We start from the raw sequence: 18817 nt of genomic DNA, 5'->3' as shown, positions 1-18817 counted from the left end.
TACATATCTCCATTAAAGAGTTTTTAACTCTATTCAAGTCATGTTGCCTTTCCATATACTCTTTGTTTAACTAAGACCTTGGCCCGTGTCATATTCATGGACAATAGATACTGTTGAGAAAAACCATAATAACCTAATTTACTCCTCAGCAGTCTCAGCGGGTGGGGGGGATGTTACTTTGTAACTGTCATGAGCTTAATAAAAAACTGAAGGGGGGGGATTACTCCTGCACTCCGTAAGGCTTACAGCAGAGGTGTTCAACTCATTTGCTATGAGGGCCAGATCTGACATAAATGTCACTTTGTTGGGCCAGGCCATGTGGGTCATAACATGTAACACAAGGACCTTGAATCTGTATAGACCAGGCAAGCCCGATCTTGTCAGATCTCAGAAGCTAAGCAGGGTCGACTCTGGCAATTACTTTGATGGGAGACCTCCTTGAAATACCAGAGGCAGGAGGCGGGGGCAGGCTTTATTCAGTCACCTCTCTGAATATCTTCTAGGCCCCCAATAGGGTTTAGTCCCCAGAGGTCACCATGACTTCCAGGTGTGCACACACTCAGAAGAAGAAGAAGAAGAAGAGTTTGGATTTATACCCCGCCCTTCACTACCTAAAGGTGTCTCAGAGCGGCTTACAAACTCCTTTCCCTTCCCCTCTCAACAACAGACACCCTGTGAAGTAGGCGAGGCTGAGAGAGCTCTGACAGAAACTGCTCTTTTTCAAGAACAGCTCTTATCAGAACTACGGCTTGCCCAAGGTCATCCAGGCAGGTGCAAGTGGAGGAGTGGGGAATCAAACCCGGTTCTCCCAGATTAGAGTCCATGCACTTAACCACTACACCAAACTGGCTACACTCACACAAACAGAAATAGATTTTTTTTTTGTAAAGGTGATTTCAGATGCTGAATGGCAATAGCAGGTGAATGACAATAGCAGGTTTGATTGTATTAGGTGTGATATGCAGAGGGATAGTAGGTGTGGAGATACCAGCACTGGTCATGATGAGACAGGAGACCTAGGTTTCAATTCCATCTAGAAGGATTGCGTCTAGGAGGATGCAAAGAATAAATGGACATAAGGCTGACATTAGAAGCCACAACATTCAGTTGCTATCGCTGACCTAAGAGTAGCAGTCCTCTTACAAAGGAATTTCAAAGGGATATTAGAAAGAGAGACTGCTGAATTGCAATTGATAATGAAGCTCAAGACCATGCATCCTCCAGGACTGAATTGAGACCTAGTTTTCCTGTCTCATTACAAATGTGTGCTATTATCATTTGGCATCTGAAATCACTCCACTCTCCAAGATATAAGGACCAATCCAAGTGTTCTAATTCCTAATAAGAACATAAGAACATAAGAGACACCAATGTTGCTGGATCAGGCCAAAGGCCCATCCAGTCCAACGCTCTGTATCACACAGTGGCCAGAAATACCAGTGCCATCAGGAGGTCCACCAGTGGGGCCATCAGAGTCATTTTGAAAGAAAATAAAATCCATCTAGGAACAGAGAAATCCAATCTTTTTTTTTTAACTTTTCAGAATAAGCCAAAATAATTTCCTCAATGTAAATTGTGCTTGTCAGAAGAATCCATCCATCCATCCATCCACCCTCCCTCCCTCCCTCCCTCTGAAGAAGTGTGCTTACACACAAAAGCTTACATCTGGAATAAAATGTTGTTGGTCTTAAAGCTGCCATGGGACTCCAACTTTGTTCTCATTCTCTCTCTCTTTCTCTCCCCCCCCTTCCATCCCCTAAAGAGGAGGAATCCCAGAGAAAGAAGCAGAAGCTCTGTGTGTGTGTGTGAGAGAGAGAGAGAGAAAGAGAGAGAGAGAGGCTTGTCTTTGTATCTCTCCTGCATGAAGCAGGAAGCAGCCACTGAGGGAGCTGCGGGGGGGGGAAGGGAGGCAAGAGGCAAGAAACAGGAAGCAAAGAGCCACCGAGGGAGCTGGGAAAAAAGCAAGCTATGGTGTAGCTGCAGTAGCAGCCCTGGAAAAGGAAGCAGGAGAAGGAAGTTGCTCATGGGCTGGATTTGAGCTCATGGGCTGTATGTTTGACGCCCCTGGTTTACTGCTCAAGATAATTGAGCTATAAAGTTTATGTGAATAATGGGCAGAATTACATCCATCTGCTACCTCTCATTCTTTCTATTCCCCAGTTTATGGTACTTTTTCAAGACTTGATGGATTCTTGTATCTAAGGAGGCTTTACACTGGATTTAAAATATAAATTGAATTGATAAAAATCACGGATCATGCCACTGCCATGGCAGGTATTGATCTGAGACACTGAGTAGTTTGAGACAGACTAGTCCAAAACATACTTGGTGGTTTAACCCAATTTTATTGATGGAAGACAATGGCAAGTAGAATCTTAAAATAACAATGGAAAGGTACTTTCAAGAAAATTTGGGTTTCTATATCACCCACTCTTCGTTGGAAAGCAATGAAAGCAGTGGTGAGGGAGTCCTGTATTCAGAATTTGTCAATACTAAAAAACAATGAAGGAAACAAATGAATCATATGGAGCTGAAAGTTGTAGGTTAACAGAAACATATAAAAGACCGGGTTCCTTTTAGATAAAACAATATTAGAGTGAAAAATACAGGAGTTAAATTTATTAGATATTAGTAGAACAACATTCACATTATGGTATGCTAAACAAAGGTATGAATTTAAAGGAAGTGTTTGCTAAAATCTGTTAGCAAACAAAATCAAGATCGCCAAGCAAAGGAAATTGATCATGGCTGTTAAAAATTCAATGCGGTAAATGGTTAATAAACCAAAAGATATTTTGGATTCCTTTGAGGAGTTTTATAATAATCTCTATAGAGGAAATCAGATTCAATTTTCAGTGATTAATGAATATTGTCTCTTGGCAGGTATTCTCCTGCTGGACCCTAGTTTTAGGGATTCTTTAAATATGAGTATAACCTTAGAACAGATTAATGTGGCAATTAACTCATTAGAAACAGGCTCTTCACCTGATTTAGATGGGTTCACATCAGAGTTTTACAAGCATTATAAAGCTATTTTGGCCCTCCATCTTCTTCTTCTATTTAATGAGATCGTGGGGGGATCCCCATTGCCTCTTTTTTGGTTGGAAGCTAAATTAATTTTAATACCTAAATCAAAAAGATCCCACATCTAGGGAATCATATCACCTGATTTCATTGATGAATACAGACTATAATTGTTTACTAAGAGATTAGCTTTTAGATTGAGACCTTGTATTCCAACATTAGTAAATCCAAATTAATATGGATTTATTCCTAAATGTTTCATTGCAGACTGACTCAAACTATATAAAAAGACACAGTTAGGAAGGTTAAAAAGAACTGGGAAATAGAACTGAAGACTAAATTTAATGATAAGGAGCAAATATTTCAACGCTTTCCTTTCAAATCAATCTCAAGAGGTTTACAAGAACATGCATTAAAGGTCTCTATTAGGTAGTATTTCATTCCAGTTAGGTTAGCCCACTTAATGAAAATAGACAGTAAAATTGTTGGAGAGTTTACATTGAACTAGAGATGTTTATTCATATGTGGTGGTCTTGTCCAGTTATAGCACATTTTTGGAATCAATATTTGCAGAGATTGCAAATTTCTTGTCAGGTTCAGGTTCCATCAGAGGATTACATTGCCATCTTTTTGTGGACAGAATTCTCTAAAATCTGTGCAAGTACAGGGAATTAACAGGTGACACCTTTCTTAGGATTGAGAGAAAATTATGAACTAGCTTCCCTTGTTGGTTTATAATTGATATAAAATTCAGAATATAAGAACATAAAGAAAAGCCCTGCTGGATCAGACCTGAGGTCCATCCAGTCCAACATCCTGCTTCACACAGTGGGCTATCAGTTACCCTGAAGGGCCAACAAACAGGGCACAGAGAAGCCAAGGCCTTCCCCTGACATGCCTGCTAGAACTGTTTTTCAGAGGCTTACTGCGCTTAATAAAGTTGTAACCTTACATGGTGTACTGTAGTGCCTTTGTATGTCACATGACAGAGATCATGGTTATTATGACAGAAATGGTAAAAAATGTTAACCTGTGTTGTTTTTGCAACAGTGATGGCCCAGCATCGTATGCTGGCCTACAGATAAAATGGTGCAGATTGAAATTTAGGACTGTTATCAAAGGAAGGAAGTGAAAGTGGCTTATGACTAGTGTGGGAGGCAAGATAAACAATTCTGAACGGTAGAGCATATTGTGTGAAGGTCTTATGATGTTTTGGTAAGTTGGGTTGTGTCTTGGTAATGTTGCAGATAATCGGCTTACTTAATTAAAATATTTATACCCTGCCTTTCTCTTGTGGCTCAAAGTGGTTTATGATCCCAATATTAAAAACATATAAAACAGTAAAATCTCACTCCTCCCTCTCCCCAAGAAAATCCCTGCAATTTAAATCTAGCTTAGCCCTCACAAATAAATATGGAAGAGCATGGGCAACAAAATGGAACCCTGAAACACTGCCCAAGAGAGATCCCAACTGGTTGATTCTGTTCCTCTGACAGAATTTATTTGTGTTCAATCACACAGAAAAGATTGAAAACACCAAAGAGCTATTCCTCTGATCCCAACTGGGTATTCCAACTGATGAAGGAGGAAGCAGTGCTCGAATGTAACAAAGGCTGCTGATAGATCAACAGGGATGACTACATACAGTCGAAGTTCAAACAAAGATTGTCCACCAGTGCAACCAAAGCTGTCTTGGTTCTGATTTCAGGCCTGAAACAAGACTGGAATGGGTGAAGGATCAATGTGTCATCCAGGAACCACGGGAGCTGTTCTGCCACCACGCACTCTATCACTCCCCCCTTCAAAATAGCAAATAGAAGATGAGCCACATATAATTCCTTGCACAACTTCTGGATGCAAAAAAAATATGAACAGATCTCTTTTATTTTTATATAGTTTGAGTCAGTCTTATTTAGAAGGAAAAAAAAAGCTTGGAAAACAGCTTTCCAAGAAAGAAGCAACAGAAGGGTAGCTAGGAAAGAATATGACAATTTGGTTTGCTTTAATAGCCTGTGGTTTGACCTACTCTTTTTTAACAGAGCCAGTCTGTTTTAAAACTGCTGTGTAGACACTCAGTTGCACCAACAAGGGCTGCACAGAGAATTGTCTCCATTGGAAGCAGCCATAGTTCAAATCAGCTTCCTATTCAAATAATTTAACTTCTTGACTTCAAGCAGTTATTTCCCCCCAGCCTTTCCTAACAAATTAAGCCACTTTTCTTTTTCTCATAAATGCTCACATGCCTGGGCTTTTAAAATCTTAATTCTGTAAAGGATCTTGGCATCTTACCAACTGTTGTCTCATACCTTTGGTGTGGGTGATCTAAACCAGCCAGTAGCAATGACAGTTCCAGGAATAAGCTGCCACTATTTTATAGCCAAGCCAGTAGAAATTTTGCTTCACCATTGTAAAAGAAATGAACTCGGATAAGACAACAGCACTCCTTTTTATTTGCTTGTAAATTACTGTCTTGTAATTCTTGTTTCTTTCTGTCAGAATGGATTTGATTTTTTTTCCAGCTTGTATAAATTGATGCTACCTCCTAAAAATGTGCAATAGTTTACAGCCCTTAATGCCGGGGTGTTAAACATACAGGCCATGGGCTGGAACCCGGGTCTGTTATCCAGCCCTTGGGCAAGGAAGAGGAGGGTGGTGGTGGTGTGGCAGTGGCAAGAGCAGTGAAAAGACCTGTGTCAGGTCGGCTTGACAGAGGGCCCATTTCCCCTCTCAGTTGGGCCAGGCTGTGCATGTGCAGCCACCCCTCCCCCTCCTCCTCCTGTCAGGTGTGGGGGGTTTCCACCTCCCCATCACCGTGCGTGCACGCTGAGCCTCCCCCTTCACTTCAGCAACAGATGCTGCATCTGCCACTGTCGCTGCCACCTTCTCCTCCTCTGCTCATCCCTCTCTCTGCCACAGTGCTGGAGAAGTGGCCCTTTGGGAGGAGGTAGGATGGAAGGAAGAAGAAGGGAGGGAGAAAGTCATGTGTGAAGGTGGTAGTGGGGAGCTGCTGATGGAAACAGGCATTAGGGAAAGTGTAGGAATGGGAATGCCAGATTGTATCTGGGGGGAGGGGCATAAAGGACTTGAGGGAGGGGCACGGAAGGGAAAGGTTGAAGTGCGTGCATTGGGGTGCATGGTGGGAACTGCACTTGGAAAGCCATGGGAAAGGAGGAGAAGTATAGCTGTTGGGGTGAGGGAAGGTGCTTAGTGTTTGTGTATAGGGGTGGTGACATGCAAGAGCAGGGTTGTAGTTGGAGGCTAAGATAAAACAGGAGTCTTGAGCCACCTTAAAGACTTCATAAGGTTTTGTTGCATCATTTTTATTTTCAAGGCGTCTCTACCTTGCTTTTCTCCCCAAATGGGGACCCAAAACAATTTACAAGTATTGTTCTTCTGGGGTACATTAGGCTTGAGAGAGTGACTGGCCCAAAGTCAACCAGCACATTCCATGGCAGAGTGCGGCTTATGAACCTGGGTCTTCCAGTTGTTAGTCTCCATGCCTGAACCTTAGCACCATATGTGTCTTTGTGGAAGGTCAGATCTCTAAGTGGGACTGAAGTTCAAGGAAAGGAGTGGTCAGTGTGAGCAGACTTGAGCTTTGGAAGAGAGTGGGTTGGTGTGGGTGAATCGCACAGATGGGGTGGGAGAAAAGGCTGATTTAGGAGTTCTGGTCATTGACAGGTGGCTGGTGAATCTGTGGAGGGTTCATGATTTTTGTGGTGGATTGAGCAAGTGTTGAGGGTGGTGGCTCCAGTCCCCTGGGGAGTTTATATTTCATGTCTGTATTTTGGGGTGGACCGCTCTAAGTGGGGAAGAAACCCTGCTTCACACACAAAAATGCTTCCAGGTTTGCAGAGAAAAAAGTTGCTGATCTAGCATAGTGGGGAAGTGTATTTTCAGAGAGACAAGGGCTGATTTTGCACTAGAGCTGCCTCGATGTTGCACCGCCGTTTGCCCCGATACTATTGGTCAATTTTACACCCGAAGCCACGGGGCTGCCTTTGACCCACAGCTTTGCCCAATTTCCTCCGCAGTTTCGTGATCCTCAAAAAACAGGATCACGAAACTGCGGGGGAAATCAGGCGAAGCCGCGAGTCAAAATGCAGCCCCGCAGCTTCGGGTGTGAAATCGACCAATAGTATTGGGGCAAACGGCGGCGCAACATCGAGGCAGTTCTAGTGCAAAATCAGCCAAGAGGATGCCTGGGATTACTTATGCTGGGGAGGGATGGGGGGGGTGGACAGGAAAATTTTCTCTAAGGTAGGAGGCATACTCAAGGTGGATTACCTGTAGTGAGTCAGTACAGTTGACAAAATGGGACATTCACACTGCTCCCCACCTACCAATGAAAGGATGCCACAAATCGCAGATAGGTGGGGGAGTAGTGTGATGCTGTACTGAAGGATAACCTTTCTCAAATTGGCATTAGCAAATTTTACCAGTTTTGGGTCTAAATTACTCTCGATTTAAGGCTTTTGCTTCTAAAATTCTGTCTGTGTTTAAGACAACGTACATCTGTGAACAGTTCTTTTCTGTAATAAATGCCAATAAATCAAAAGTGTGTTCTCAGCTTACAGATATGCACACCTATACAGCCTCCCCAAGGTTGCTACAGCACAGATGTTCACTCCAGATTTTGATGCAAGAATTCAGAGCAAGGGGTGTCAGTTGCCAAAGACTGTTAAATAAAGGCAATACTGAGGAGTGTTAATGTTTTGAGCATGTTTGTATTTTGAGTAAGAAATAATATCGTTAATTGGGTTTGCCAGTGTCCTTTATAAAGTTTATATCTCTGGTACCTGGCATTACATTTTATGGCACACATGACCTGGCCCGACAAAGTGTATGTTTATGTCAGATCCGGCCCACATAACAAATGAGTTCATCAGCTCTGCAAATGTGTACATACAGTTAGAGTCTGTCAGCACGATGGACCATAAAATTGCATACACCCCCCCATGATAACCCTGACCTCTCTGCTGCTTCTGTTAATGTCATTGGCTATTGTTGTCTGATGTCACAGAGGGTATTTGTTAGTCTTGTGAGTCAGCTACTTGGCCTTAGGCTTGCTATAGGATACTCAGTTGTCAATCCCCTCCCTCCAGCTGTTAGTTGCTGCTTTGCTCCACTCCAAGGCATTTTTGCAGGCCTTAGGTACTTAGGAATAATGGAAAAAAAGATTTTATTCTGAATTCCAGAATTCAAGGACTGTTTTTGGCTACGTGAATGGGCACAGAAATGCATTTACTTCATTGGCTTTCAGAGGGTGCGGTCAGACGGCCTGCCAGGAGTGGTTTAAACTGCTCCAGTTCCAAGTGGACAAACGGCCTGCCAGGAGTGGTTTAAACTGCACCAGTTCCAAGTGGACTAATTTGATCCGGGGCAAGCGCGGTCACACTCACCCACCTCACCATCCAACACATCGCCCCCGGGCGTCCACACTAGGTGCGCAGCAGTGCGCATCGGCGGGTTTTTAATTATTATTTTACATTTTACACATGCGCATAGGCAGCCATCCACAAAACTGAGATCTTCGTGCAAGCACAGAACACCTTGTCTTGAAAAGCATGCCCTGAAGGAACACTGCCCTTTAAACTCTTACAGCGGAAAAGGCCTCTGCGAGGTCCCGGACTTGTCCGAAGCCTAAAACTAATCACTTTTTTTTGGGGGGGGGGTTATTAATGCTGGGGCAAAGCTTCGCCCAAGCACATATCGCTGAGGCTAAAAAAAAAATGGCGGGGGGAAAAGAGAAGGCGTTCCCAGCGGAAGTGGCTGTACACTGGTGGAGAGCGATCACATGGGGAAAATGCAGCTGGAACCGGAGCCCTCAGGAAAACACCACTTGGGGACCTAGTAGCAAACTACACCAGATTAAAGAGTGTTCGGGACGGTTGGTGATGGCTCGGGACGGGAGGCAGATGTTGCCTGTGTGATTGCGCGTAAGTACTCCGTTTCCAGCTGGCATCTATACCGGCTCAAATGGCCCGTCTGAACGTGCCCAGACAGTGGTTTGTGAATGAAGGTTGTCTGAACCCGTCTCCTAACCTTTTGCTAGAAGGAAAGAAAGATAAAATGTTGGTGATTGTAAAGTAAGGCTCATATGCAAAAATAATTTCACTTAATTTTTTGTATTTTTCAGAAATAAATGACAATGACAGCAAGCCAAGCAGCAGCAACCAAAGTCTAAATGGCACCACAAGATGGGCTACATCACTAGAAAATCTACTGGAAGATCCAGAAGGCATCAAGAGATTTAGGGTTTCTATCTTAAATATTATTGTCCCCATAAAAGTTAAATAATATTTCCAAACAGTGCATTGCCTGTATGAATTATTGAATGGTATTGTTTTGTAATGTTATAAGATAGTAAGACTACTCAAATAATTTATTCTGTGAATACGTAGGGTAAATTCAGTTTGCAATAGCATTATCTCTTTCTTATACTGTTGTATGTCAAAGTCACAGCAGTTTCATTGTCAGAGTTGCTAGCCATCCAAAATTGTTCAGGCACACACATTAAAGGACTGTGCTGTTACAGTGCAATTGTAAACAGAATTGTAGCCTTGGACCTAAGCCCTTTGACTTCAATGGACATAGAAGGGTGTGTAACTGCTTAGGTTTGCACTGTGAGAGTTGCACAAATATCATGGACACATACAGTGAGCATATCTGTGGGTGTGTTTGTATGGAAAAGCTTAACATATACTTTTAAACTCTGTTTAATTTTATGTTAAAGGCTATTAAGGTACAGGCATACCAGCTGGGTTGTGAGTTTTTTCAGAGAATATGTATATTGTGTTTGTTGCTGATGTCTGAGGACCTTACCTTGCAATCTTCTTTCTTTTCATTAGCATTAGTGATTATATTAGCATTAATAATTGCATTAGTGATTAGTTAAGGTGTCTTACTAGAGACATCTGGGAACTATCAGATATTACGGTCCCTTGCTGCAAGGACTGGCAGCCAGTGTTCAGCTTAAATGTAAGAGTAGCTTTCAAAGAAATGCAGAATTCAAATAAGAATTCTTCAGGCTTGTAGTCCTTTGAATAACATGAACTGCTCAAAGGGACATGTGTAATGCTTTTAAAATTCTCAGAAGCCGTGTAAACTTTTTTTTGAAAGCTGTACATCTCAAAAGTAAAATAAAAGCTTATTTATTCTTTATACATAGTTAAATATTAATGTTGCATTTTTAACTATCCCTCCTTACAGGAAGGTTGTTGTGTTGTTGTTTTTTTAAACTTTTTCTAGATAGTAAAGAATTGGGTTTTTTTGGTTCAGTTTAATTTACTGGAAAGTACAGTTATATTTTAAAATACTTCTTTGTAGCATTTTTGACAATAGGAAACACTGGCATGACTGTAGACTGGACTATCGGGTGTTTTGCAAAGTTAATAAAAGTTAGTCTGATAATATTTTTAGATTGTATTTAAATCTATTTAATTGCCCCCCCCCCCAAGTATAGTTGAGGAAGAATTTCATCTTTGGGTTCCTTGAATTACTTGTATCTGTTAATTTGCTAAGGCTCATGGTCTATAAAAATCAGAGATTTGTTAAATTATTTTCATTGTTACATAATCCCAACACATATATCCTGTTGCTTCAACTACTATGAAAAAAATGACATTTTCTTTTTGTCTCAGAGAGCTTTCATTCAGAAAGAGAGTGATAAAGGATGATTTGATTATGATGTCATTATCTAATGGTTCACTTTTTCCTTCAGGAGTTTTTAAAAAAAGAATTTAGTGAAGAAAATGTTTTGTTCTGGCTAGCATGTGAAGAGTTTAAGAAGACACAAGATAAAAAACAGGTATTGTCTTCAAAACCAACTTGTCACCAAAGATTCCCTTATATACGCATAAGTATGTACGTTTCCAACATAGCTGTCAGCTGTACTTCAAAAACATGTGAATATACTGCAGAAGTGCATTGAAAACAGCACAGCTTCTTGCAATTATAGGACAAGAATCACATAAAGGTGGTTTAATGAAGCCACACTCATTCAGATGATTGCAGATGAGGATGATAAAGGTGTTTTTATGTAAGTTTCTTTGACCCTCCTTATTTAATAATGTCTATTTGATTGCTTTTTATTGTGTATGGAAAAACATTTATTCTTATGTGAATTTGCAGTTTTATCCTCTTCTCTGCTTAGACCATTGGAGTCTGGCTTAAGTGCATTTATTAGCAGTTTGATCTGTTACAGTTGCTAATGCTGATGTCCCTGCCATAAAAAATGTTTCATCTGCTAATTATTTTTGATCAAAGGCACAGCAGCCTTTGCTGCATAATGGCAGAGGTTGGATAAAAAGTTGGCCAATCTAAGGAGGGAAAAGAAGCCATCTTCCTGGGGAAAGACATGCCTTCTATATAAAACCTTCTGTAATTACATTCCACTCTGCACTTAGTATTGCAATTGACATTATAGCTTCAGGAAAATAACATTTTTCCAACAACAAAGTATTGATGTCTGAATCTGGAAAATTTCATATCTCTATCTTTGAAGTGTGACCTTGAAAGACATCTGGATGCTTTTCCACAAATGAGTAACAACTGTGCGCTTGTTGCATTACTAACTGGTTGCCTGGAAACATTGAATGACATATGGCTGCAGTGTCGCAAGAAGGACAGTCTTTTAGCCAATGTATCATACATTTCTGTATTTTAAAAAAGTATGTGTTATCACCAGGTGCAATGAAAAGGGATGTTTTTCTAGCCTGGACCCAACTTCTGTTCACAAGACTGTCCAAGAATTATGACTTTGGAGCATGTCCAGTACCTTAATTAGGCTGTTGTATCAGTGGGAGCCAAGAATGAACAGGTTGAGGGTTGGTTAACTAGGGCAGAGTATGAAGTAGTCACAGTATGAAGAGTGTGAAGACAACATGAAAGCAGCAATCTGGCACCCATAAGGCTGAAGATCAGGTGCTGACTCAGGAAATGTCAGAAGGAGACATGTAAGCTAATCAGGCTGTAATTTGACTATGATTACTCTGTTCCAGTGAAGCTTCAGCCTCTTCCATAGAATTCCACATTATCCCTACCATTGAACAGTTGTGGCCTGCACCAATCCCAGTAGTATACCAAGTAAAAATCTGGCTCATCACTTCATACCTTACATTTTCCCCAGTACCTTAATCAGGCACCTGTCCTTAAAATAGCCTACCATTTTGAGCAGTTTTGTACCTTTATACTGAATTAGTGGCCAAATTCAGTAGAATCGCCTGAATTCCCAACTGTGAGGAAATGTAAAGTACTCACATACCCCTTTATTATCTGCTGCAGTTGCAAAAGAGCATAGATCCCAGAGCTTGGTCTCTAGTACTAGGGGACATTTTGCGCCATTGATCCAGTGGTACAGCCTGGACCTTCTGGATAGAGATAGCACTAGCATCTTACACAAGTTGGGCTACTTGCATGTCAGTTTCAGGTGTTGGATTTATGGGACTGTAAATGGATACTGAGTACTAGATGGCCATAACAGAAGAAGAGGGGAGGGTAATTCTAGTAACAAGCAATTACATATGACTTTGAAGTGCAGTGGGTAGTGGGCTGGGTTCTGGAGTTTCCGAGACTGATAGTTCTTGGGGACTTCAATGTCCATGCCAACGCTGTGGACTCCATGCAAGCTGCAGACCTGGGGTCATCCATGGTGGCACTAGGACTCTCCCAGATTGTATCAGGTCCCATACATCAGGCAGGCCACACACTAGATTTGATTTTTGGCATGGGGATAAATAGGGATCTGGTAGATAAGGATAGATTGCCATGGTCAGAACACTTTGCCCTAAAGGCCCAGACGGATATCCCACCCACTTCCTGTCTAGGTGATGAGTGGATTTATGCTCACCCATGGAGACTTATGGATCCAATAGGATTCTGGAATGCTCTGTGGGATCCAATGCCTTCCAGCGACTCAGTAGATGTGCTGATAGAGGATTGGAATTCCCATTTCTCTGAAGCCATCGATGATGTTGCCCCCCCCCCCATGCCCTCTCCGCTCCTGTGCTAAACTGTCCCCGGGTATACAATGAGGGGGATGAAATGGGAACTGAGATGGCTAGAGCGACTGTGGCGGTGAACTCACAATGAAGAGGCAAGAACATCGTATAGGACATTTATGAAAGCCTATGAGATGGTGGTGAAGTCCATGAAGAAGGAGTTTTTTGCAGCCACCATTGCGTCTGCAAGCTCATGCTCAGTGCAGTTGTTTAGGGTAATCGGATCATTAACTTCCCTCTTTAAGAAATTGACTCTTAGCTCTGAAATCTTTGTGAGTCCCCCCCCCCATATTTATTGTTAGCACTATGGTAGCATAGACACAAGCACTGTTAGGAATGACTACATCATAGAAAGCTGAGAGATATATAGGATATTCGAAAGCACGCCCCCCCCCACACCTATGGGCCAATCGGCCTGACTCCCGCTCGTGGGAAAGAGGACCAAGGCAGTTAGAGCCGAGGCTGGGAAACGAAACCAATCTCACAGGTAATTGATGGGAAGACACTACACAGGCTGGTTACATGGTCAGTGATAACGAGGGGGAGAAGCGAAGAGAAAGGAATGCAGCACACAGGTCATGAAAGCGAACCCGGGCCCATAAAATATATGACAGCATAGCTGACACTTAAGGAGTCTCAAAGCAGCTTACAATCACATCCCCTTCCTTTCCCCACAACAGGCACCTTGTGAGGTAGGTGGGGCTGAGAGAGTTCTGAGAGAACTGTGGCTGGCCCAAGGTCACCCCGCAAGCTTCATGTTAGGGCTGCCAAGTCTCGTTGAATCGCGGCGGGGGATCATCATTCTTTACAGGAGCTCTGCCTACGGGGGTAGGGCGGGATATAAGTAATTAATAAAATAAATAAAAATAAACAGGCGTTGCATTGCCGTCGCCAGGATGTGACGCTATGCGTCGCTCTGGCAACGGGACTCCAAACAGCCCCGTTGCCAGAGCGACGCGTAGCGTCACATCCTGGCAACGGCAGTGCAACGCCTGTTGCCGTCCCCCGTGGCAGAGCTCCTGTAAAGAATGACGATCCCCCGCCACAATTCAACGAGACTTGGCAGCCCTACTTCATGTGGAGGAGAATCTGATTAAGTCTGTCGCTGTTAATCACCACTCCATGCTGGCTGAGGAGACATTGTACTCCCCCTCAGTTCTTTATGCTGGCAGTTGTGACGGATTGCCCTTTTTAAAATCTTAGAAGTGCTGTACAAACAGTTAAAGGACTGTGAAGGGTAAATTCTTCAGAGAAACAGAGAGCCTTGAATGACAGGCTGCTCCAAGCAATCTGCTTGGTTAGCATCAGCTGAGCAGAGAAAGGCTTGAGAGCTGCATGCTGAGGAGAGAGTCAGTCAGATTTCTGCCTTGACTGAACTGAGTCTGGTTTTAGTCTTAGCTGAATGCAGTTTTACACAGATGGAGTTCTGGGGAAACTTGGCAAGAAAGTTTGGGAAGTTAGGTGAAGAGTGCCATTTAAGTTGAGTGCCATTTAAGTTGTATAAGTTAAAGGGGGCTCCCATTCCTTCCCTAAGGTTCCTGGGCTGAGCAAACAGCCAAAATATTATATTGTGATGGTGGGACAGCCAGAATTCTTCAGGAAAGAAGAAAACAGATAACTAGGGTGGCTCAGTCACAAAAGGGAAAGAAAAACAGAGGAAAAATCTTGCCTCTGAGGGAGCAAAGTGGATGGGGGCGCCATAGCAGTATTTATAGTTTTGTTTGATTAACTTACATGTGTATCAGTAATGTTAAAACAGGGATGTGTGCATGCAGGAAAAACATCAGGCAAATGCATGTAATGAAGCCAAAACGAGTTTGATTAGGCAAATGCATGTAATGAAGCCAAAACGTTTGGTTAAAAAATGAACTTCAGACAGCAGTTTTGAATGGAGAAATGCCAATGGCAATGAGGTGCTTAACCATTTCCCCACTTGAAATCAGACCCCTCAACTGGTTTTCCTTCTGTAAGGTTCCATTTGGGTAAACATTCCTCTTATGTATGTTCTTTGGGTGGAGCAAGAGTGCATTTTGAGCAGAAAAATAGTACAGCAATATTACTTGCTACTCCTCCAGTCCAAATCACAACTTCTGAAAGCTTCCTTTCAATACTGCCATCAAGGTTTCATCCCACATACTTCTGTGTAATGTATGGCTTGCTCCTGATTAAATATAAAGATAACTTTTTTTAAAAAACTGGGTTGCCAAGCTGAACCAAGCAAGCTGTGCGATCTAATTGGTGCAACAAGTTTTTTTAACATGCTTTTGAAAATCGGAGTTAATGGTTAAGAGAATGGATTTTACTTGAAGATCATAGGCTGCTGACTCTAGAAGGACATGACAAAACTGGGATGGCATGCGTTTTTATGGTATGGGAAAGCTTCTGGACAGAAATATTTTAAAAATCATATGATAAGATCATTATTGACAACCTGGGAAAAGATTTGTCCACTGGTATATACTAAAGTTCCAAGATGGGTATCTCCAGTGGAAGCTTTTTCTCAACCAATTTTGACTTCAAAACAAACAGTTATTAGATACACAGAATTATTAGATGATGGAAATAATTTAAAATCTCAGGAAGAATTAAAGAAAAGGGAAATAAACTTAGATTGGTGGACTAGAGTACAAGTGGAATCTAGATATATTAAGGACAAACAGACAGATGGATTTTATTTACAACAAGGTGCATTTGAAAAATTATTATGTACTTCAAGAGAGAAACTTATAAAGAAAATGTATGGTATGCTGATGCAGTTGAAAATTCAGGATGAAATAGTTAAAGAATGTATGGTCAAACGGATGCAAAATGTAGGTTACAACATAGATTTGTTACAATGGAGTAAAATATGGAATGTAAAAATTGACTAAAACTGTTTCATTTGAAGAAAATTTATATAAAATGTTTTATAGATAGCACCTAACCCTAGATAGGTTAGCCAAAATGTATAAATACTTGAGTAACAAATGCTGGAAATGTTGGATCATACTATCATCTGTGGTGGACATGTAAAAAGGTTCATAAATATTGGATTGCATACTCTCTTACAGTCAGTGTTGAATATTACAATACCTTTTAAACCATATTCCTGTTAAACTGTTTACCAGATGATTTAGATAACAACCATAGATACTTTATTTTACATGTTATAACAGCAGCTAGAATTTAATTTGCAACAACATGGAGGACATTGGAAGTCCCAACACTTTATGAGTTAATAATGAAGATTATGGATTGTGTCGAAATGGACAAATTGACAAATGTATTAAAAGGAGAAATGGAAGAAGAATTTTTGGGACCATGGAGGGCCTTTTATGACTGGTTAAGACACAAGTACTGAAAAACTAAGATTAAATGAAGAACAATAAGAATGATGGTTATAAGCTTTTATGAGAAGATTTGCATGCAGAATGTTAAATTAGATTTTTTTATAGATCTCTGTATCGTTTCCTTTCCCTTCTTTTCCCTTTCCCTCTTTCTATGTATAAACGGATAAAATTCTTTATTAAAAAAAAAGAAAATCAGAGTTAATGATCTGTGAGAATGTGTACATTTTTTGAGTGTTAGTAAATGAAGTGGCCACTTAAGTGAGGCTGAGATGGCATGCTTGAAAGGACTCTTGTGTATGCATGAATCTGATAGATCATACATTTGTTTCACAAAATGAAATTCTTGCTTAATAAAGCTGCTGTTCCCTTCACAGATGCAAAAAAAGGCAAATGAAATTTATATGACTTTCCTGTCAAGTAAAGCTTCTTTTCAAGTCAATGTTGAAGGGCAGTCCCGTTTGGATGAATCAATATTGGAACAACCTCACCCTCTGATGTTTCAGAAACTTCAAGACCAGGTAAAGTTTTTAGACTTCCTAATCTCTCCTTATATATAATTAAGTAGTGGGGTGGCACTTTCTGAACACTCCACACACTTCTAAAACAGTTGGTTCCATGATGTGTCACTCAGAAGCTGTCCCTATCCACTGGCTGCGTTGCCTGAGTCCTGCCCACAGAAGCGGCACCTGCCAAAACTTTACTCAGAAGACAGTTGCTTCATTCTGGTGAACACAGCTTCTACTCCTCTTCCCCTCCCACTCCACCTTCAGCCACTGTTCCCTGTCAGAATTACTGGCAAACAGCTGTGTCTCCCGACGAAGACACTTCCTGCTTGGCTCCTCTGTGGGACTAACTTTTCCATCAGTGGCTGTGGCTAGGCAACCAAGCTTGGTTCTGTCAGTAAAAAGACAAAGAAAGGAAACCCTTTCTAGGCCTTTGTGAGGAACTCATTGGGGCCCATCCTGACTAGGGTTGCCAGCTCCAGGTTGGGAAATTCCTGGATATTCTGTGTCTAAGGAAGCCAGGGTTTGGGGAGGGGAGAGGCCTCAGCTGAACAGACTGCCATGAGCCCGCCCTCTAAAGCAGTTATTTTCTCCAGGGGGGGGGGGAGAGAGATCTGTTGTCTGGAGTTCAGTTGTGATACCAGGTGATACCAGACGACAGAGATCAGTTCCCGTGGAGAAAATGGATGCTTTAGAGGGTAGACCCTATGGCATTATACCCTGCTGAGTCCTTCTGCCCCTCACCAATGCTGCCCTCCACAGGATCTGCCCCCCAAATCTCCAGGTATTTCCTTACTCAGAGCTGGCAACCCTACTTTCCTCTCAGTGCCTGTTGTGACATAGCATTCAAGGCTTCAGAGCACGGTAGAGGCTGCAGGTGTGGGGGTGGAGATGGAAAGCTGAAGAGTGAGTGGGAAATAAAGGTGGATTGATGATTGGCTGGGAAGGAGATAGGGTTGCCAAACTCCAAGTGGGAAATTCCTGGAGATTTGATGGAGCCTGGAGAGGGTGAGCTTTCAGGAGGGGTGGGACCTCAGACAGGTACAATGCCATAGACTCCACCCTCCAAGCCAGCCAGTCACTTGTGGGGAACCATTGTTGCCAATCTCCAGGTGAGGGCTGGAGATAACTCAAAATTACAACTGCTCTTCAGGTAGCAGAGATCAGTTCCTCTGGAGAAAATGTTGGACTCTATGTCAATTATACCCTGCTGAGGTCACCACAGCAAATTGACACTGAGTGCCCAAGGCTGGGGCACTCTCCCGGAGCCTCTTTCTAGCTCGTTGTATTTATTTCCACAACGGGCCTTATTCATAGTTATTCCATAAAGGGATACATTTATTGTATAGAATCACAGCAACACAGAATTAGAAGGAAGTCTATAATTCCTTCCCTTGTACATTGAGAAAGAGAATGCCATTGCTGTACCTGAAATGTGTACAACATGTTTATCCAGCCTATTCTTTAAATCTCCAGTAATGGAATGATGTTTCTTGGTTAGAGAATTGGAATGCAGAACACTAGTGAAGGGCATTAAGTAAGTAAGGGGGAGAAATGGCATGGTGGCAGCAGGGTCGGCCCGAGGTTGTCCTGCGCCGAAGAAGGGGGTGGGGGGTGGCAAGGCTAGCGACCCCTCGGCTCATCCTCCCACCAGAAGCAGGCACCGCTCGCACAGGCGACGGACGGGGACAGACGGGCTTCCCTTTCTGAGTCCGCTGCAGAGGTGAGCGTAGCTGGACTCGGCTGAAGTGGGGGAGGGAGGGAAAGAAGAAGACAGAGACACGCGTGAGGGAGGCAACACGGACGGACGGACAACGACGAACAAGGGCAGTCCTCCCCGCCGCGGCGGCCTCCCTTTCTCGTGTGTTGCTTCAGCTGCCGCCGCCGTGCTGCTTCAGCCGACGGCTCGGCGTGCTGCAGGCGTCATAGTGGGGGGGGCATTTCTGCAGAGCCAGACAGC

At 42.5% G+C, this 18817-nt stretch overlaps 1 protein-coding gene across 1 annotated transcript in view; it reads left to right on the top strand.

Annotated features, from left to right (window-relative positions):
* The first annotated feature begins 2771 nt into the window (after positions 1-2771).
* RGS10 (regulator of G-protein signaling 10) overlaps positions 2772-18817 on the top strand; it is a 21552-nt gene continuing 5506 nt past the window's right edge. Inside the window, exons 1-4 of the mRNA XM_015406912.1 lie at positions 2772-2883; positions 9119-9282; positions 10748-10834; positions 16729-16872. Coding sequence (XP_015262398.1) covers positions 2772-2883; positions 9119-9282; positions 10748-10834; positions 16729-16872 — 507 coding nt within the window. The remainder of the gene's footprint in view (positions 2884-9118; positions 9283-10747; positions 10835-16728; positions 16873-18817) is intronic.

The sequence above is a fragment of the Gekko japonicus genome, unplaced genomic scaffold (genome assembly GCF_001447785.1).
Source record: "Gekko japonicus isolate JY-2015 unplaced genomic scaffold, Gekko_japonicus_V1.1 scaffold1288, whole genome shotgun sequence".
Classification (NCBI taxonomy): Eukaryota; Metazoa; Chordata; class Lepidosauria; order Squamata; family Gekkonidae; genus Gekko; species Gekko japonicus.
This window is presented reverse-complemented; position numbering and strand designations above follow the sequence as displayed.